This window comes from Stenella coeruleoalba (genome assembly GCF_951394435.1).
Source record: "Stenella coeruleoalba genome assembly, chromosome: 2".
Lineage (NCBI taxonomy): Eukaryota > Metazoa > Chordata > Mammalia > Artiodactyla > Delphinidae > Stenella > Stenella coeruleoalba.
In genome coordinates this window covers 178,060,996-178,083,825 of record NC_137147.1, presented here as the reverse complement: position 1 = coordinate 178,083,825, position 22,830 = coordinate 178,060,996, and the positions used below count along the sequence as shown (strand labels likewise).

Below are 22,830 nucleotides of genomic sequence, written 5' to 3'. Positions count from 1 at the left end.
ACACTAATGCATTTGCTGTTATATTTGTAAGTTGAACTTCTAATTTTAAACAGGGCTTGTACCTGACAGTTTTCATGATGGTATCCAATTCCGCAAATAAGATATTCTTCTACTTTGAAATCTCCCTCTTCAATTAATGGCTTCCTATTATAAAACTTTATCTAGGTCTTACTGGTGTACCTTGACTTCATTATATTAAACTGAGTCAAATGTCTGAAACTAAATTTACTGCTTTCTATGCTGAAAACAATTGATTACATAAAAGTCGCTTGCCACAGCAGAATAAGGAGCATAATTCCATATTTGAAGGAGACCCTAAAACTACAATTCAAATGTTTTTAAAGAATCTAAACATTATTCCATAATTACAAGTGTATTTCCTAAAATAAATTTTAACTAATTAATTCTTGTGATGCACTTTATATAAACAATAAAAAAATTTCATTCTTGGACTAACTTAGTGGGAAAACATGTTCTAATTTTTAAGAGGCTTTATTGAAGGGTGCTTTTAGAAAAAGTGCAGAATACATAACTAAAATTAACTATTAACATTTTCTAGAGATCAAGGGGAACCAACTTAGAAGACTATAACTTTGCTTAAATTTAGCACCATTTGTATACATTTTAAAAATTGATATGCTACAGTTTTTAAAAATAGTTTTTTTCTCTAGCATCTATTCTTCATTTCTTCCTATAGCACAAAAATTTATCCCTGCCCCCCAAAAAGATTATAAATGCGTGCATGTGCATAACAAAGAGGTTTGACTATGGGACATTTCCTTGTTAAAAAGATACCTCAAAGGGAGAGAAAATCCTGAATTTGGTTAAGTAATTGAAGTAAACATAAGAGAGAGTCACGAGTACATTTTTACAAAGGCCCAAGACGGGTGTGATCGTTCCCAGGCCAATGATTAAACTAAGTCTAACAAAGATAAAGGGTAGATCCTGGAGCACGATGCCCAGGGAATTCAGAAGCGGGTTCCGGGGGGTCAGTATCATTCGAAGAAGAGAAATGAAACTGAAGATGTAGACGGGGTAGACCCAGCCTGACGTGTACACTTTGTGGTGCCCGGCCACCCGCACCATTTCTATGGTGTCCGACCACAGCAGAAAGCTCCAGAGGAAGATCTCAGCGCGCACATCCTGCTGCGACATCATTCTCAGGATTCCCCGTTCGAAGGTGGGCTCTTGGCGTCCCTCCAGCTCAGGAGTCGAGCCCTCTGTTGTGGCTCCTGGTAGCCATGACAGCCGGGTCCTCCCGGCTCGCTGCGAAGGTGTCAGGTTTTCATTTTGCCTCAATTCATCCGTCACAGTTTTTATTTGGGGCAAACTGGTCGTGTGGACGTGCCTGTCTTCGTTACCTGCAATAAGTTGATTTATTTACATTTTAACTTCAAATTTTTATTTAGAATTTAACTTTTCTTCTAATTTTATTTAAATTTTTATTTAAATTTTAAATTTTTATTTAGAATTTAACTTTTCTTTCAATTTTACTTAAATTTAAATTGTTATTTAAATTAAAATGTAAAATTTTAATTGTTATTTAAATTAAATTTTAATTGTTATTTAAATTAAATTTTTATTTAACTGTGATTTTTAAATTTTTATTTAAAGTGAGATATTTAAATTTTTATTTAAATTTAAAAATGAAATTTAAGTGTTCTCTTATTTGAGGTCTGTTTCACACATGGAATTTCAAGATAGCAATGAGTAGCACAGTGCAAAAAAAACAGAGGCAGAGAAGGCTCTTTGTGTCTTTGTATTTCCCTGGGTATGGATCCTAAGTCATTTTTACCATTTCAGAATAATAGCCATTACTGGTTACTGAGCTAAGTAAGCACTTTCACACATTATCTCATTTAATCCTCAGATAAAAAGGTGAGAGATAGGGATTACTATCCCATTCGATAAACATGGAAACTGGAGTACAAGAGGTGAAATGATGCCTAAATTCAAATACACAGTTAGGAATGGGCAGAGCTGGAATTCACGCCCAGACTTGTTTGACCCCAATTGACAATCCCTTAACTTTATGGCTGCTAGCACTTTCTAGAGGCAATACATCACATGCTAATTATAAAACAGATACATATCGTAAAATCAAATGAATCAAAAGTTCAATGGTCCAATCTTATTTTATTAGACGCCCACAGAGATCACTACAACCCAGATCGCCAAGCTTAGAGTCTGGTGCTAAGAGGGTCTTTTGAGCATGATCATGAGAGAGCACGAGAGAGCCTTAGTGAAGGATAACATTCTGTATCCAAGATTCTTAAGCTGTTCTTTCCCCCGGAGTTTTTGAACTCGTCAGTGCGATGGGTTAGACTAAAGTATCTCATTTGTGACCATGAAGCTGTGGCTGGTCAACATGTCAGGCATCTGAATGAGTAGGGCATTTCCTCATTAACATCATAAAGTGAGTGAGTGTGTGTGTGTGTGTGTGAGACAGAGAGAGAGAGACAGAGAGACAGAGAGACAGAGAGACAGAGAGAGAGAAAGAGAAAGAGGGAGAGAGAGAGAGAAAGGGAATGTGTGTGGCTGTCTGTATACACATGGGTGTTGAGGTTGGGGTTATGAAGGAAGCTCAAATCGCAGAACTTACTAACTGTTGATAGTATGATTTTTCTACATGAAAGGACTAGCACATTATTTTCCAAATATTTGAACACTTAAGCACCGTTTTCATTGTTAAGGAATTTCTCAGGTCTTGACAAAGCTGACTCAGCAAATGTGCTGAGCTGCCACATTACTTGATAAGACAAAATTTAAAGGGAGTCATTAGATGGAATAGCTCTAAAGGTTAAAGACACAAAGTCAATAAAAGTTGCTGAGATGTACTGAGCTGAAGTGAAAACATTTTAAAACAAATAAGTTATTATGATTAATGACTAATAAAAGGCTTGCTTACTATAAGTAGGAGTTGTTTAAAGGACAAACCTCAGTTTTCTTTCTATACAATTAATTATTTTTAAATTTTAAGTGTGAATTGAGTATATTTATCAAGTAAAAAATAAATTCTTGATGAGATATTATTTGCTTGTGGTATGAATCATTCATAAATAAATGTTAGGAACCATAACCCTTAGAAACTTCCTTATCAAACTTAGATGTCACAGTGGCATGAGTAGGAATCTTTTTTTTTTAACTGGAATATAGTTGATTTATAATGTTTTGTCAATTCAGGTGTACAGCAAAGTGATTCAGTTATATATATATATATATATATATATATATATATATTCATTCCTTTTCAGATTCTTTTCCCATATAGGTTATTACAGAATACTGAGTAGAGTTCCCTGTGCTCTAGTAGGTCCCTGTGCTCAGTAGGTCCTTGTTAGTTATCTATTTTATATACAGTAGTGTGTATCTGTTAATCCCAATTTCATAATTTATCCCTTCCCCCTATGTTTCCCCTTTGGTAACCGTAAGTTTGATTTTGAGATCTGTGAGTCTGTTTCTGTTTTGTAAATAAGTTCGTGTTGTTTTTAAAATTAGATTCCACACATAAGTGATATCATACGACAATGGAATATTACTCAGCCATAAAAAATAATTTATAAAAAAGAAAAAAATAATGCCACTTGCAGCAACATGGATGGACCTAGAGATTATCATACTTAATGAAGTAAGGCAGACAGAGAAAGGAATCATTCTGATAAATTACATTCAAGAGAGAAAAATATATGCTAATTACTATTATTTTAACAATCATAATATCATCTGTTTTTAAACTCAGATGCTCACTTGCATCAATTGTATCTCTTACTTTACCAAAAAAAAAATCAATATAGAAAATACGTTTCTTAGAGTGTGTCAAGTCTTAGAGCACTCTCCTTCACCTCTCGTAGTAGATCAAGGTGTTCAAATGAAGATCCAAATTCCTTTGTCAATATGAGGAACAAAGCATATAATTTGGGCTTTTGAGGATGACTGCAAATTCAGCATTGTTTCAAAGCCAGGAAGTGCAATCTAAGAAGTGACACAATAACATTTTTTAAACAGTCATTGGGAGTCGTAATATCTGAGGATAAGAGCTGTTGGTACAAACAACGAATTCTTAGCTAGGGTTCATTTTTAATGAAATACAAAAGCCCTAATCCATGTGTATTTGGTAAAATCAGCCTCATATTTCTCCACGGCTCATTAGGGACTAGTTTAGATTTGGGGACTAGTTTAGGGTCTCTGCTGTCCTCTTTCCAAGTAAGAAGCATTATAACTATGAGCTGGAAAGCTCTGCTGGCCTCCCAAAGGGCAGGGTAGAGCTGAGGACGTCAAGAATTCATTTGGTCATTAGAACAGACCAGCAAGTTTATCCTCCAGTCACATAAACCTTCATGTATTCAATACTATTCCCTTCGGCTCCATGATTAGTTTCCCTCCAAATTATTATTTTTAAAATTTCCACTTATAGCTGGAATTCTTTTTATTGTTGCTGTTAGTTGTCAGGGCTTCTATTTGAGGAAAATTATATTTACTTGTACAAAATCTGTAAAAGATATCAACACAAGAGAGCAATCTACTCACTTCCTTAAAGGCTCACGTTGCCCTGTAAAAAGTAGAGGACTTCCCTGGTCCGCCTGCCAATGCAGGGGACATGGGTTTGAACCCTGGTCCAGGAAGATCCCACATGCTGTGGAGCAACTAAGCCTGTGTGCTGCAACTACTGAGCCTACTCTCTAGAGTCCAAGAGCCACAAGTACTGAGCCAGTGTGCCACAACTACTGAAGCTCGTGCACCTAGAAGCCTAGGTGCTTCTAGGTGCACGAGCACGCAACAAGAGAAGCCACTGCAATGAGAAGTCCACGCACCACAATGAAGAGTAGCCCCCACTCGCCGCAACTAGAGGAAGCCTGTGCACAGCAATGAAGACCCAAAACAGCCAAAACCTTAATTAATTAATTAATTTTAAAAGAAAGAAATACAACACATAAAAAATAAAAAGTAAAAATAGCAGGCCTGGGCTTCCCTGGTGGCGCAGTGGTTGAGGGTCCGCCTGCCGATGCAGGGGACGCGGGTTCGTGCCCCGGTCTGGGAGGATCCCACGTGCCGTGGAGCAGCTGGGCCCGTGAGCCATGGCCGCTGGGCCTGCGCGTCCGGAGCCTGTGCTCCGCAACGGGAGAGGCCACAACAGTGAGAGGCCCGCGTACCGCAAAAAAAAAAAAAAAAAAAAAAAAAAAAATAGCAGGCCTGCTGCGTAGTTCCCCACAGCTTATGCCAGCCGCCAAAATAACTTTATATCCTCACCGTGCACGCCAAATAAATAAGGAAATGCAATTTTTTTTTTTTTTTTTTTTTTTGCGGTACGTGGGCCTCTCACTGCTGTGGCCTCTCCCGTTGCGGAGCACAGGCTCCGGATGCGCAGGCTCAGCGGCCATGGCCCACGGGCCCAGCCACTCCACGGCATGTGGGATCTTCCCGGACCGGGGCACGAACCCGCGTCCCCTGCATCGGCAGGCGGACTCTCAACCACTGCGCCACCAGGGAAGCCCAGGAAATGCAATTTTGATAACAGATAAATGTTTAAGTAGGTAACTCACACCTCTTTTGCTTTATTATTTCTTCATAGTGATGTATTTCTATCTCTAACTTGTTCCCCAAAAGTTTTAGATCACTTACAGGGAAAGTGTAAGTACAACGTAACAAATCAGTAGTGAGGAATTTTCTAGAGTGACATGTATTCCTCTTGCAAAGAGAAAAAGAAAGCAATAAAAGTTATTTAAATAAAAAGAGAGCAAAAGGAGAGAGAAGAATCAGAAAAAAGGGCACCTAAAAACAAAACAGGAATGATGCTACTAAAAATGAACTTTTAAAATGAAATCAACATTTTAATTTTATTCATTCAAACATTTCACTGTATAAAGGCAACTTGGAAAAGGAAATCTCAGCTTAGGGGTAAAATGGCCTTTTTGAAGGGGAAGTGGGCTGGACTCAAGTGCCAACAGCAGGCGAGTGCTAGGTAGCGCCGTTAGTAGGGGGACAGGCTTCAAAACTGCCTCTCCAAACAACAGCTTCAAAACTGCTCCTGACAGGGACTTCCCTGGTGGTCCAGTGGTTAAGACTTCACCTTCCACTGCAGGGGGCACAGGTTCGATCCCTGGTTGGGGAGCTAAGATCCCCGCATGGCGTGGCCAAAAGACCGCACCTGATGTTGGTTAAGGGCTAGAACACTTGGACACCCAAGCTGTCTGCTGTCAGCAGACACACTGTAGAGTGCTGTTCCAAGCTTAGGCTGGGCAATGAGAATGATGCAGCGGATAATGTCCCTGCCTTCACCACTCCGCCCCCTGGATCTGGGAAGTGACAGTTAAGCAGAGACTGAAGAATAAATAGGAATGAATTATGTGAGAAATGGAGAAAGGAAATTTCCAGGTGTTAGGAAGAGTAGGTGTAAAGCTCCTTCAGCTAAAATGAGCTGAAAGGAGGAGAGTGTGGTGAGGGGCTGGTGGGGGGCAAGAGAGGGAAGAAGAGGAGAGAAGTTAAGACTTACTAAGTGTCTTCTCCATACCAGGTGCCCTTCTAAGCCCTTTCTATGCATCCATTCACTTCATCCTTAGAAAAACTCTATGATGTGGCTAACAAAGGGGAAAGGTGTGGGGGGAGATAAATTGGGAATATGAGATTAACAGATACAAACTACTGTATATAAAACAGATAAGCAGTAAGGATTTACCATAGAGCACAGGGAACTATATTCAACACCTTGTAATAACCTATTATGGAAAAGAATCTGAAATATATACAATATATATAACTGAATCACTTTGCTATATACCTGAAACTAACACAATATTATAAATCAACTATACTTCAATATAATAATAATAATAATAAACCTCTATGATGTAGATACTATTATGTTCCCATTTTAAAGATGAGTAAACTGAGGCAGAGGGAGATTAAGGACTGTTTCCAGGGTCACACAGCGAGCAAGGAGAGGGATGGAGCGTGAACCTCAGACCCTTAAGAACTAGACAAAACTGTCCATGGCAAAGCCAGCTGATGTGGAGCTAATGGGCCACGATAAACGTTTCGGACTTGATTCTAAGTTTATTCTAAGTTCACCAAAGATGAGGACAATGCAGGGCACGGGAGCTAGAGAGGACCTGGGGGTTCATCAAAGAGGCTCTTGAGGCCGTCAAGGCAGCTGATGTGAAATGAGGTTGTTATTCAACTCACAGCAACCAGAAGATCAAATTAAAGACTCATTCAGAAAAAGTATGACTAGTCTTGATGCACAGTCCCTGAAATCAATTTTTCCCTGAGAGGAAAATGGTCTAGAGAAAGAAAACTGCTAATGATTTAAATATAACATGCTGAGACAAAAAAAAAAAAAATCAGGAATAGAAGAAAAGTCACAGTCTTATGAAAAAAATTTTAAAAACATATGAAGCACACAAAGCACTTTCAGTCAAAGTACTTTTAGAGATTAAAAAAATAATGAGGACCTTCAAGATGGCGGAGGAGTAAAATGTGTAAATCACCTTCCTCCCCAAAATACATCTACATGTGGAACAACTCCTACAGAACACCTACTGAACGCTGGCAGAAGACCTCAGACCTCCCAAAAGGCAAGAAACCCCCCCACGTACCTGGGTTGGGCAAAAGGAAAAAGAATAAACAGACACAAAAGGATAGGGATGGGACCTGCACTGGTGGGAGGGAGCTGTGAAGGAGGAAAGGTTTCCACACACTAGGAGGCCCTTCGCGGGCGGAGGCTGCGGGTGGCGGAGGGGGAAGCTCAGAACCGCGGAGGAGAGCGCAGCAACAGGGGTGAGGAGGGCAAAGCGGGGAGATTCCCGCACGGAGGATCGGTGCCGACCGGCACTCACCAGCCCGAGAGGCTTGTCTGCTCACCCGCCGGGGCGGGCGGGGCTGGGAGCTGAGACTCGGGCTTCGGTCAGAGCACAGGGAGGGGACTGGGGTTGGCGGCGTGAACACAGCCTGCAGGGGGTTAGTGCGCCACGGCTGGCCGGGAGGGATTCCGGGGAAAAGTCTGGACCTGCCGCAGAGACAAGAGACCAGTGTTTCCTGGTGCGCGGGAGAGGGGATTAAGAGCACTGCTTAAAGGAGCTCCATAGACGGGTGCGAACCGCGGCTAAAAGCGCGGACCCCAGAGACGGGCATGAAACGCTAAGGCTGCTGCCGCCACCAAGAAGCCTGTGTGCGAGCACAGGTCACTATCCACAACCCCCTTCCGCGGAGCCTGTGCAGCCCGCCACTGCCAGGGTCCCGGGATCCAGGGACAACTTCCCCGGGAGAACGCATGGAGCGCCTCAGGCTGGTGCAATGTCGCTCCAGCCTCTGCCGCCGCAGGCCCGCCCCACACTCCATGCCCACCAAACTTGGACCTGCCCACCAGAAAGACAAGATCCAGCCTCATCCACCAGAACAAAGGCACCAGTCCCCTCCACGAGGGAGCCTATACAACACACTGAACCAACCTTACCCACTGGGGGCAGACACCAAAAACAACAGGAACTATGAACCTGCAGGCAGTGAAGAGGAGACCCCCAATCACAGTAAGTTAAGCAAAATGAGAAGACAGAGAAACATGCAGCAGATGAAGGAGCAAGGTAAAAACCCACCAGACCAAACAAATGAAGAGGAAATAGGCAGTCTACCTGAAAAATAATTCAGAGTAATGATAGTAAGGATGATCCGAAATCTTGGAAATACAATGGAGAAAATACAAGAAATGTTTAACGAGGACCTAGAAGAACTAAAGAACAAACAAACAATGACGAACAACACAATAAACGAAAGTAAAAATTCTCTAGAAGGAATCAATAGCAGACTAACTGAGGCAGAAGAACAGATTAGTGACTTGGAGGATAAAATACTGGCAATAACTACCTCAGAGCAAAATAAAGAAAAAGAATGAAAAGAATTGAGGACACTCTCAGAGACCTCTGGGACAATATTAAATGCACCAGCATTCAAATTATAGGGGTCCTAGAAGAAGAAGAGAAAAAGAAAGGGACTGAGAAAATATTTGAAGAGATTATAGTTGAAAACTTCCCTAGTATGGGAGAGGAAATAGTCAATCAAGTCTAGGAAGTGCAGAGAGTCCCATACAGGATAAATCCAAGGAGACACATGCTAAGACATATATTAGTCAAACTATCAAAAATTAAAGACAAAGAACAATATTAAAAGCAGCACAGGAAAAGCAACAAATAACATACAAGGGAAACCCCATAAGGTGAACAGCTGATCTTTCAGCAGAAGCTTTGCAAGCCGGAAGGGAGTGGCAGGACATACTTAAAGTGATGAAAGGGAAAAAGCTGCAATGAGATTACTCTACCAAGCAAGGATCTCATTCAGATTGGACAGAGAAATTAAAACCTTTCCAGACAAACAAAAGAAGAGAATTCAGCACCACCAAACCAGCTTTAAAACAAATGCTAATGGAACTTCTCTAGGCAGCAAACACAGAGTAGGAAAACACCTACAATAACAAACCCAAAACTATTAAGAAAACGGTAATAGGAACATAACATATCGATAACTATCTTAAATGTAATTGCATTAAATACTCCAACCAAAAGACATAGACTGGCTGAATGGATACAAAAACAAGACCCATATATATGCTGTCTACAAGTGACCCACTTCAGACCTAGGGACACATACAGACTGAAAGTGAGGGGATGGAAAAAGATATTCCATGCAAATGCAAATCAAAAGCAGGCTGGAGTAGCAATTCTCGTATCAGACAAAATAGACTTTAAAATAAAGACTATTATAAGAGACAAAGAAGGACACTACATAATGATCAAGGGATCAATCCAAGAAGATATAACAACTGTAAATATTTATGCACCCAACACAGGAGCACCTCAATACATAAGGCAAATGCTAACAGCCATAAAAGGGGAAATCGACAGTAACACAATCATGGAAGGGGACTTTAACACCCCACTTTCACCAATGGACAGATCAAACAAAATGAAAATAAATAAGGAAACACAAGATTTAAATGATACATTAAACAAGATGGACTTAATTGATATTTATAGGACATTCCATCCAAAAACAGCAGAATACACTTTCTTCTCAAGCGCTCATGGAACATTCTCCAGGATAGATCATATCTTGGGTCACAAATCAAGCCTTGGTAATTTTAAGAAAAGTGAAATCGTATCAAGCATCTTTTCTGACCACAATGTTATGACACTAGATATCAATTACAGGGAAAAAACCTGTAAAAACTACAAACATATGGAAGCTAAACAATATGCTACTAAATAACCAAGAGATCACTGAAGAAATCAAAGAGGAAATCAAAAAATACCTAGAAACAACTGACAATGAAAACACGATGACCCAAAACCTGTGGGATGCAGCAAAAGCAGTTCTAAGAGGGAAGTTTATAGCAATACAATCCTACCTCAAGAAACAAGAAACATCTCAAATAAACAACCTAACCTTACACCTAAAGCAATTAGAGACAGGAGAACAAAAAACCCCAAAGTTAGCAGAAGGAAAGAAATCATGAAGATCAGATCAGAAATAAACGAAAAAGAAATAAAGGAAATGTTAGCAAAGATAGCAATAAATGATAGCAATAAAACTAAAAGCTGGTTCTTTGAGAAGATAAACAAAATTCATAAACCATTAGCCAGACTCATCAAGAAAAAAAGGGAGAAGACTCAAATCAACAGAATTAGAAATGAAAACAGAGAAGTAACAACAGACACTGCAGAAATACAAAAGATCATGAGATTACTACAAGCAACTATAGGCCAATAAAATGGACAACCTGGAAGAAATGGACAAATTCTTAGAAAAGCACAACCTTCCGAGACTGAACCAGGAAGAAACAGAAAATATAAACAGACCAATCACAAGCACTGAAATTGAAACTGTGATTAAAAATCTTCCAACAAACTAAAACCCAGGACCAGATGGCTTCACAGGCGAATTCTATCAATCATTTAGAGAAGAGCTAACACCTATCTTTCTCAAACTCTTCCAAAATATAGCAGAGGGAGGAACACTCCCAAACTCATTCTACGAGGCCACCATCACCCTGATACCAAAACCAGATAAAGATGTCACAAAGAAAGAAAACTACAGGCCAATATCACTGATGAACATAGATGCAAAAATCCTCAAAAAATATTAGCAAACAATGCAGCAGCACATTAAAAGGATCATACACCATGATCAAGTGGGGTTTATCACAGGAATGCAAGGATTCTTCAGTATATGCAAATTAACCAATGTGATACTCCATATTAACAAACTGAAGGATAAAAACCATATGATCATCTCAATAGATGCAGAAAAAGCTTTTGACAAAATTCAACACCTATTTATGATAAAAACCCTGCAGAAAGTAGGCATAGAGGGAACCTACCTCAACATAATAAACGCCATATATGACAAACCCACAGCCAACATCGTTCTCAATGGTGAAAAACTGAAACCATTTCCACTAAGATCAGGAAAAAGGCAAGGTTGCACACTCTCACCACTATTATTCAACATAGCTTTGGAAGTTTTAGACATAGCAATCAGACACAAAAAGAAATAAAAGGAATCCAAACTGGAAAAGAAGAAGTAAAACTGTCACTGTTTGCAGATGAGATAATAGTATACATAGAGAATCCTAAAGATGATACCAGAAAACTACTAGAACTAATCAATGAATTTGGTAGAGTTGCAGGATACAAAATTAATGCACAGAAATCTCTTGCATTCCTATACACTAATGATGAAAAATCTGAAAGATAAATTAAGGAAACACTCCCATTTACCACTGCATCAAAAAGAATAAGATACCTAGGAATAACCTACCTAAGGAGACAAAAGACCTGTACTCAGAAAACTATAAGACATGATGAAAGAAATTAAAGATGATACAAACAGATGGAGAGATATACCATGTTCTTGGATTGGAAGAATCAACACTGTGAAAATGACTCTACTACCCAAAGCAATCTACAGATTCAATGCAATCCCTGTCAAACTACCACTGGCATTTTTCACAGAACTAGAACAAAAATTTCACAATTTGTATGGAAACACAAAAGACCCCGAATAGCCAAAGCAATCTTGAGAAAGAAAAACAGAGCTGGAGGGATCAGGCTCCCTGACTTCAGACTATACTACAAAGCTACAGTAATCAAGACAGTATGGCACTGCCACAAAAACAGAAATATAGATCAGTGGAACAGGATAGAAAGCCCAGAGATAAATCCATGCACATATGGTCACCCTATCTTTGATAAAGGAGGCAAGAATATGCAATGGAAAATGAAAACCTCTTCAATAAGTGGTGCTGTAAAAGAATGAAATTAAAACACTCTCTAACACCATACACAAAAATAAACTCAAAATGGATTAAAGACCTAAATGTAAGGCCAGATACTATAAAACTCTTAGAGGAAAACATATGCAGAACACTCTATGACATAAATCACAGCAAGATCTTTTTTGACCCACCTCCTAGAGAAATGGAAATAAAAACAAAATAAACAAATGGGACCTAATGAAACTTAAAAGCTTTTGCACAGGAAAGGAAACCTTAAACAAGATGAAACGACAACCCTCAGAGTGGGAGAAAATATTTGCAAATGAAACAACTGACAAAAGATTAATCTCTAAAATATACAAGCAGCTCACTATCAAAAACACAAACAACCCAATCCAAAAATGGGCAAAAGACCTAAACAGACATTTCTCCAAAGAAGATATACAGATTGCCAACAAACACATGAAAGGATGCTTAACATCACTAATCATTAGAGAAATGCAAATCAAAACTACAATGAGGTATCACCTCACACCAGTCAGAATGGCCATCATCAACAAGTCTATAAACAATAACTGCTGGAGTGGGTGTGGAGAAAAGGGAACCCTCTTGCACTGTTGGTGGGAATGTAAATTGATACAGCCACTATGGAGAACAGTATGGAGTTTCCTTAAAAAACGAAAAATAGAACTACCATACGACCCAGCAATTCCACTCCTGGGCATATACCCTGAGAAAACCATAATTCAAAAAAAGTCATATACCACAATGCTCATTGCAGCTCTGTTTACAATAGCCAGGACATGGAAGCAACCTAAGTGTCCATCATTGGATGAATGGATAAAGAAGATGTGGCACATATATACAATGGAATATTACTCAGCCATAAAAGGAAACAAAACTGAGTTATTTGTAGTGAGGTGGATGGACCTAGAGTCTGTCATACAGAGTGAAGTTAAGTCAGAAGAAGAAAAACAAATACTGTATGTTAACACATATATATGGAATCTAAAAATAAATAAATAATGGTTCTGAAGAACCTAGGGGCAGGACAGGAATAGAGACGCAGATGTAGAGAATGGACTTGAGGACACAGGGAGGGGGAACGGTAAGCTGGGACAAAGTGAGAGTGGCATGGACATATGTACACTACCAAATGTAAAATAGCTAGTGGGAAGTAGCCGCGTAACACAGGGAGATCAACAGGGTGCTTTGTGACCACCTAGATTGGTGGGATAGGGAGGGTGGGAGGGAGACGCAAGAAGGAGGAGATATGGGGATATATGTATATGTATAGCTGATTCACTTTGTTATACAGCAGAAACTAACAATGTAAAGCAGTTATACTCCAATAAAGATGTTTAAAAAAATAAAACAAATATACAAATAAATAATAAAATACACTCCATCTAAAATAAACACTTTGATACTCTTAAGTGTTTAAAATGCAAATTACAAACATTGTTATTTTCACCGTCTCCACTGACTAAACTCGCTGACCTGTGTCTATATACAGTTTCCTTTGAGGAGCACGTCTGAGGTTGGGAAGACAAGTAACGTCACTGCCAAGTAATAATGACAAAACCCCGCGCCGACCTCCCAGCATGGTTATGATGAAGGATTGAGTCAACATTTGTAAAGCATTTAAAATAGTGCGTGACACAGAGAAACAGCCCTATGTGCATTAAATAATTGTTTTAAATGAATTAGAAGAGAATAGAAAATAGAATGCAGTAAACAGTGATTACAGTTAAACTTTGGTTATAGTTACACTGCTACCCAGTATCCCATATATCAGGGGAGGTCAAAACTTTGGAGACATAGTGTCAAACTAACAGAGACTAATTCTTAGGTTTGCCTATTCACAAAGAAATATGCTACTGCACAGATATACCCTATGCAGGCAGAGACAGCTTGCACCAGCTGATAGCCATGTGTACCTCTTCTCAACTCCGTGATCAGTGCTCAGCGATACCACCTTGGTATCTGTAAATTGGTCACTGTGAGAGTATTCACCCCGGAAAAAAATTGGCAAATGCTACAAATCAGGGCTTCCCCACCACCCCCACCCGGAGAGACGGTTGTTTAAACACTGACCAGCGTACTACTCTCTGTGCTCAAAACTGTATGCACGGTTTCATCAAATAATAATAACTAATAATACTAATGAATTCAACCTATCATCAGTTCTGCAAGACTTCTTGGGCATACATTCTCAGTTGTGAGACAACTGTGACAACTTTCTTTACAAAAGGCATTGTATTGTGATCTGGTAAATTCAAAAGCCCTCAGATTCAGTTCCAGTTCCCTGCTAGGCATTGCATAAATCTGACAAGAAATAAATTCATTTCTGAATTTTAGGCAATGTGAAATTCTACGGGAATTCTTTTGTCTGAGGACACGGCAGGAAGGCTTGGTAGTTTAAAGACCATCTTTCCCTCTAATACTAGACACGAATTGCTAAAAACTGACAATATTATCGATTCTTAAAAATTCCATTTGTTAAGGTTGAGAAAACTTTCTTCATTTTCTAATCTTCAGCTTTTCATTTGGGATATTCTGGTCCTTCTCCTCTTTGATATGTGTTTATATCAGAGAATGTAATTAATTTATTTTTTTCCCTTTTTTAAAACATCTTTATTGGAGTATAATTGCTTTACATTGTCGTGTTAGTTTCTGCTGTATAACAAAGTGAATCAGCTATACGTATACATCTATCCCCATATCTCCTCCCTCTTGCGTCTCCCTCCCACCCTCCCTATCCCACCCTCTAGGTGGTCACAAAGCACTGAGCTGATCTCCCTGTGCTATGCGGCTGCTTCCCACTAGCTACCTATTTTACATTTGGTAGTGTATATATGTTCATGCCACTCTCTCACTTCGTCCCAGCTTACCCTTCCCCTTCCCTGTGTCCTCAAGTCCATTCTCTACATCTGCGTCTCTATTCCTGTCCTGCCCCTAGGTTCTTCAGAAACATTTTTTTTGTGTGTAGATTTTATATGTATGTGTTAGCATACAGTATTTGTTCTTGAGAGAATGTAATTTAATTTACAGTACATAAGTAGAAAACTTATTTTTCTACATTTATATTAATATAGTATGTATACTATAATAATGATAATATGAATTATGCTAACAATGTAATAAGTATATTATATATAATATGCATTAATATATACAATAAATAATTCTAGATTTCTAAGTGGTTTGAAATTCCTCTACTAGTTAAGTGCTTGGATATAGACCAGAGCTAGAACCCCCAGTGTGAGCCCAATCAGGGTGACAAAAATGGACACATGTGGGAATGAGCCTGATCTGTGGCCTTCTGAGCCCTTACCTCAGTTTTAATCATAGGTATTTGTTAGTGTCCTTCAGAAACGTGGTACCACACCCACTAGACAGTGAGCTCCATGCAATGGGGGCTCTGCTTGTTTTCACCCATCACTTCACTCCCAGAGCCTAGTGGAGTGTCTGGTATGGAACAGATCCTCCATAAAGATTTGCTGCATAAAAGATTGGAGGAATTCCTGTTCCAGAGACTATGAGCATGATGGAGCCATGCGCATTCTGGAGGAAAAAAGAAAAATCTGCACTAAGGCAGGTAAGCCAAAGCGTGAAAACCAGGCTGAATAATACCCGCCCTCCCCCCAACCCCGGTCCCCATGCTCTCAATCCCCTCCCATCACAGGAAGACTTGGGAATCCTGCACAGACTATCCTCTGGCCTGGGTGCTAGATGGAGCCCTTTAAGCGAGACCACGGACTGATTAGGTAAAGAAGCCCTAAAAGGCATTTGGAGCTCCTGGCAGCGCAGCCTGGGGACCGTGCAGCTCAACGGTAAGGGAAGACCGCTGGCTGTGGGCCCAGCAGAGTGCGTGCATGCGCAGCACAGCGCCTGCACAGCCCCTGGACTCGGGCCGGCATCCCCAGGGGTGCCAGGGGTGGCTCAAGGGATTCAAAAGCCTCCCGGGCACTGGCGGCAGTAGGAGGCACCAGGCAGGGGATGAAAGCGCCGATGAGTGGTTCCCAGAAGAGAGCGTTTGTGAGTTCATAGGAAGCATACTTTGGAGCAGGGGTCCCCAGCAGCCGGGCCACAGACGGGTACAGGTCCTCGGCCTGTTAGGAACCGGGCCGCACAGCAGGAGGGGAGCGGCGGGCGACCGAGGGAAGCTTCATCTGCCGCCCCCCATGGGGCAGTGGAAAAATTGTCTTCCACAAAACCGGTCCCTGGTGCCAAAAAGGTTGGGGACCGCTGCTTTAGAACATCCATCCCACCTGAAAAGGGGGGACTTGGGGGCCTAAAATCACCTGTGAAAGCAGAGTCTGAGAAAACTGGTGTCCCTATGCACTGGACCCTACCACTGATGTATACACGATGCAAACAAAAGGCTGTCTGGCCACCAGCTCAACAACCTGTGTCACTCTCTTCAATCCTGCGCAAGGAAATCAAGATACTGAAAATCAGTGACCTATGCCTTTAATTTCTTGCTGGAGCCATAAAATTTTGTTGCTATTATAAAGTAATGCATGCTGAATTCTTTAGGTTCCCTTACTCTTAGAGTCCTCGAAAATATTTATTTTGAAAATATCTTGCAATTCTCAAAAATCTCACTTTATGTATTGAAATTGTTCACACATTTTATTACCTCCCTAGGAAAAAATTAACAATTAAATGCCAAATTGTTACAATCGTGGAAAGCTGTCCTAATTAAAGGGAGTCCTAACTCAGTCTGCCTCCCTAGGAAAAAATTAACAATTAAATGCCAAATTGTTACAATCGTGGAAAGCTGTCCTAATTAAAGGGAGTCCTAACTCATTTCTGGCAGCACCTGATGCCCCATGCCTTTTGACACAGGGACCCACTGCAGTCCAGTTTCTGGCTCGGTCTACACTGTCCTAATCCTGACAGCTGGTCTCTCTGTAGAAGGTATAAATCAGAAATTCTACCCTTCTCTCACTCCCAGTCCGGTAAATGGCTACTTGCTTCTTGAGAAGGGGAAAAAATCCTAGAGCTGACATACTTTCCTGAAACTTCCTTCTAAATAGCAAAGGGAGGGTTTAAAAGGAAATCCTCCCCCTTCTTGGCATGGCCGCAAACACAGTGTTCCTCACACGTACTCTCTAACCACATTGCAAAACACTTATGGAAACCCAGCTCACATACTGGGTTCGGATTGTATGATAAGCTTTTTCTGAAAAAGAAGCAAAGGGGGACTCAAAACGCCATTCATTTTATTCAGAGAAAAGTAGTGTCTCCCCCTTTTTTTTTCTTTTACCTTCTGTGACGTCTCTTACATTCTATTTGGTTACAGAGTGATGAGTTCCATTCCAAGGAAATCTGGAAAGGAGGTTCCTTTAGGAATTTGGATTTCATCTCTCGGCTTTTAACTTGTTTTTTGTCTCAGTTCCTAATGTATAATTAAAGGCTCTCAATCAAGGTGGGCATCAGAATTGCTTGGAGAACTTAAAAAAAATGACAGGTGCCAGCCTTAAAACCTTGCATATCCTTGAGCCCGAGGTCGCACACGGAGGCATTTCACCTAAAGAAAAATTCGTCTGTGCTGCCAAAGTCCCTGCAGCACTTGGTTCAAGTCCCTGAGGCTACACGGAAGGAACTGGAGTAGGGCCACTGAGAGCAGATTTAGTTGAAAACCTTACGCTGCACCTGTTCCTGATGTGTTGACGGAAACCGCCTCCTCTGCAGAGCTATGATGGTTTCTACTCAAACAGCCTGTCCATCTCACTTCTAGCCAGTCACGTCTGACTATGCAGATAGCCCTAATATAGCCAAACCATCTTGCCACCCCCTTGGTACAACCCCCTGCGACCCCCTCTGTGTTTGTCCTCATGAGCAGCCAGTCCATAATTGTGCCTTTCTTCTGGCAAGCGCTGTTGCCAAGGAGTCTGGGCATGTGCGGATGCTCAGGGTCTTCTGAGGACACTGTCTATGGTCATCATCCTGACATCATTCGGCTGCCGCCCAGCAGCAGTTAACTCTGTCCCCAGCCTCTGCTTGGCTAGTTACCTCGCACAGTGGCTGATGGCTCCCATACACAGCACAGGGTCCCTGTAAACACAGACCCCCTGCACCATCCACACTTGTGTCCTCTAACCTGGCTTGTCTCCCCTGCCCAACTCAAACAAACACCACCTTACTCATTTTAACCACATCCTTGTCCTTTTCTTCTCAACCCTTCTCACTTCCGAACAAGTCATTAACAGTCGTGTTTACAATAGCTCAAAACTACGGGGAAAATCTAGTTGTCCAACAGTAAGTTAATAAGTCATGGCTCCTTAATACACGGAAATATTTTTCAGCCAACAAAAATGATGCAGTAGAAGATGTAATAACAAGAATAATCTCCACCTTTTTTTTTTTTGCGGTACGCGGGCCTCTCACTGCTGTGGCCTCTCCCGTTGCGGAGCACAGGCTCCGGATGCGCAGGCTCAGCGGCCATGGCTCATGGGCCCAGCCGCTCCGCGGCACGTGGGATCCTCTCGGACCGGGGCACGAACCCGTGTCCCCTGCATCAGCAGGCAGACTCTCAACCACTGTGCCACCAGGGAAGCCCAATAGCCACCATTTTTTAACAAGAATGATACCCACCACACATTGTTGAGGGAAAAAAAAGTTATAAAGTAGGTTTTCTTAAGAACACCCATCAAGATGCTATCAGTTATAGATCTCTAGTGTGTAGAACTCTGGTTGATTTCCGTTTTCTTCTTTTTTGTTTATGTCTATTTGATAATCCTTAAATAAATATGTGTTATTTTGGAGAAACAGAAAACATGGGAAATTTTAAAAATTCAAAAGTGGAATGTTAAAAATGTTATCTGGTTTTTGTATGTGTTGGGCCTCAAACCTGTGTGTACTCCACCGGGATGATCCAGCTCTGTCTGCAAAGCTGAATTGCACTGTATTAGATGGGATTGGATTGCATTGCATCGTCTCACACCCCAGAGCAGCAACGATCACAAGACCTTGGAGCGGGTCACATTTTTTTCTAGACTGTGCGGTGTCATCATGGGACTAATGGCTGGAGATGCTGAGAATTGGCTGGATATAGGTACAGCCAACAACTCTAAATGAGGTCCTACATTGATTTGCAGACATTTAGAAGAAGCACTTTTTCCAATGAAATCTTACATAAAACGCTAACTCCTAAACAAACAAAAGCTGTGTTTCTCTGGTTGAAGTAGGAATTGGGGCATCCAGAGACCCCAGTTCAGCCTCCCCCTCCTGCTCTCCCCACCTCCAGAAGATCTTTACAGCTTTGGAGGTTTCCAAATTGACTATTTGAAAAGCAAACAGTAGCTGGTCTTAAGAAGGCAACTTCCGGGGGATTCCCTGGTGGCGCAGTGGTTGAGAGTCCGCCTGCCGATGCAGGGCACATGGGTTCGTGGCCCGGTCCGGGAAGATCCCACATGCCGCGGAGCAGCTGGGCCCATGAGCCATGGTCGCTGAGCCTGCACTCCGGAGCCTGTGCTCCGCAACGGGAGAGGCCACAACAGTGAGAGGCCTGCGTACCGCAAAAAAAAAGAGAAGGCAACTTCCGTGCCAGCGCTAGGTTTGCCTACTCAGGGTGAGAAATGCAGCCGAAGTTATTTTTGCCTCCCAAACATGCCCGCTTATTACATGGACACCTGAGTTTCTAGAGACCCAACCTTCCTTCTGTGGAGAAAGCTTTCTTCACCATGTCTGCCTACAAACTCGTACAAATTCCAGGTATTCCCCTTAGTCTTTTCTGACCTCCAGCACCTTAGATAAAATGAAGTTTGCCGTCACCTGGGGCCCTACAGTACTTTAACCACGATACGCTATTATACCGCTTTGTAATATGGTGCCCAAGCTGGGTTCATGCTACTCTAATAAGTCCTGCAGGGAGAACTGAAAACTCACTTCCTAACCACAGACTCCCTTATATGTCTGTCTGCAGTCACTGGTTTATATGGGAGTTAAGGAATCTTGGTGGGGGCAGGGAGGAGAATCTAACGGTGACCATGATTTGGGGTTCAGACAGTAAAGGTGAGGCTGATGTAAGGACAAACTATGAGGCTCCTCAGAAAAAAAGCCACTCCCAAAGAAGAAGGAGTCTAGCTCTACCAGAATCAGCCATAACATCTAGTGGCAGGAGAGGAAACAGTGGTTTCCAGTGGATTGAATGGCCATTACTTGAAATCATTAAAGCCCAGACAGTCTGTGATTCCATATACATTCTGGGGATAAAAGCGTTGTGTTTCTAAGTGAAAATAGCTATTCCATGACTCTGTGTGGGACTTCTCTAGGAACGTAGAACTCAGGGGAGGGAAGTCAATACTCCAATGGCAGGGGAAAGGTAATCAATTCAAAACACCAGCAGAACATCAAGCAATATCCCAGAGGCAAGAAACAGCAGTAACTAAGGGTGTTTGGAGCAGAGTCGAGCAGGGGTGGTGGGAAAATAGCACACGAAGTTGTTTGAACATGAGAAAGACAGCTGAGAGGAAAGTAGGGGCAAGAGGATATTCAACAGTCTAGACCAACAAATGAGACCACAGGAGACCCATATAGGGTCTCATTTAAAAGTGGGAGAGAGGGACTTCCCTGGTGGCACAGTGGTTAAGAATCCGCCTGCCAATGCAGGGGACATGGGTTCGAGCCCTGGTCCAGGAAGATCCCACATGCCACGGAGCAACTAAGCCTGTGCACCACAACTACTGAGCCTGCGCTCTAGAGCCTGCGAGCCACAACTACTGAGCCCACGGGCCACAACTACTGGAGCCCGTGTTCTGCAATGAGAGGCCACCACAATGAGAAGCCCGCACACCACAACTAAGAGTAGCCCCCACTTGCTGCAACTAGAGAGAGCGCACGCGCAGCAACGAAGACCCAAAACGCAGCCAAAAAAATTAAAACATGGGAGAGAGAACAATATGGGAGAGGAAGAGAAATGGAGGTCCAGTCACTAACAGGTTGGGACTGAGCTAGCAAAATTCAGATGGAAATGTAAAAGTGTGTTCATTTGTACCCACATACTAGTAAGAGTGGGGGACATGCAGGCTATATATTGTATTCTTATTATTTATTCCCATGACCGGGATTTGACACTATTAGGTGCTATGTGCATCTGTGAGATTGCCATGCCTCAGAGATCTGTGTTCCAAAAAATATTCCCAAGTGAGCCCCAGTCTATGGGAAATGATCCACTTAAATGTTACGGCTTGGTAATCACTCGATACTTAGGTATTTCAACTGGTAGTATGAAGTAGCAGAAAGGATTCTTTGGGCCACGGAAGATTGTTTTAAGCATATGTCAAATATAGAACTTTTATTTTTAAATTTAGAAAAAGAAAAACTATACAAAGATCAAACTTTGGTAGCTTGGAATTAAGACAGTATAGTTAGGAGGGAGTGTGGGGGAGGATGGACTGGGAGCGTGGGATGAGCAGATGCAAACTGTTATATAGAGAACGGACAAACAACAAGGCCCTACTGTAGAGCACAGGGAACCCTATTCAATATGCTGTAATAAACCATAATGGAAAAGAATATATAAAAAAAGAATGTTTATATATGTACAACTGAACCCCTTTGCTGTACAGCAGAAATTAACACAGCATTGTAAATCAACTGTACTTCAAGGTAGGGTAGTGCAAGTGTGTCCATAAATCCAAGCATTGCAGAGTACCTTAGTTTCATCTGGTATAAAGTGAAAACTGCTATAAGTTGACTAGTATGGATGCATTTCAAACTATCTGGAGAGCAAAGAAGAGAATGTACTTCTTTCTCAACATTTTCTAAAGCGACACAAATTATTCTAAACTTTGCTGTCACACACCCTTACCCTACTGCTTTGATTCTGAGGTAGCACATGCAGTGAAACCGTATTTATAGCATACTTGCTTATATTCAGATTTACGTATTATGTTTATGAGTTTATGTATTAATTTACGTTCCAGAGGATAAATGAGAATACCCCATTGGTTAAAAATTCACACAATTGATTTTATTAGTATGCCTGTTAAAATGAGTATAGGAGACGAATTGAGTTCAAAGTTTGCACAAAAATTAAATACACATATAATTAATATTTACAAAGGTATTTTGAATGAATGCTAGTATGTTAAAGTGTGATTTTATTAAACGGTGGCGCTATTTAACCAGACATTAGCCTTCCTAAGTTTGAGCAGAGAAGAAAAAGCTCAAGAAAGAGGCACTTCAACTAAGAAGCAGCAATTGAACAAGATGTTCTAGAGTCTTCTCCCCAAGACTGACTTCTTCCTTGAGGTTCTCTTATTTTGATTCTCTTTTCATCACTACTTCTGAATACAAAGAAAATGCCCCTTTAAAAATCCAACTCATCACTTAAAATATAAAACGCCAATAAAGGATTCCCAAAAATATACATGTGCATTTTTTAAAAGAGAATTTTCACTAAAAACGTAGCAACTTCACATTAACATGGAAAATACAGACTCATTAAAAACAGTCCAATTTCAAAATGGGCTTGTCATTAAGCAGTCCACAGAAGTAGTAAAGGGTTTGGCGATTCCCAAATATCCTCAGTTTAAGACAAATACACTTGTCTG

The 22,830-nt window shown here is 41.2% G+C and overlaps 1 protein-coding gene across 1 annotated transcript in view; it reads right to left on the bottom strand.

Annotated features, from left to right (window-relative positions):
* Positions 1-600: 600 nt before the first annotated feature.
* The window catches only part of TMEM236 (transmembrane protein 236), a 46,464-nt gene continuing 24,234 nt past the window's right edge, over positions 601-22,830 (bottom strand). The window contains exon 4 of the mRNA XM_079912730.1: positions 601-1,361. Coding sequence (XP_079768856.1) covers positions 784-1,361 — 578 coding nt within the window. The 3' untranslated portion in view covers positions 601-783. The remainder of the gene's footprint in view (positions 1,362-22,830) is intronic.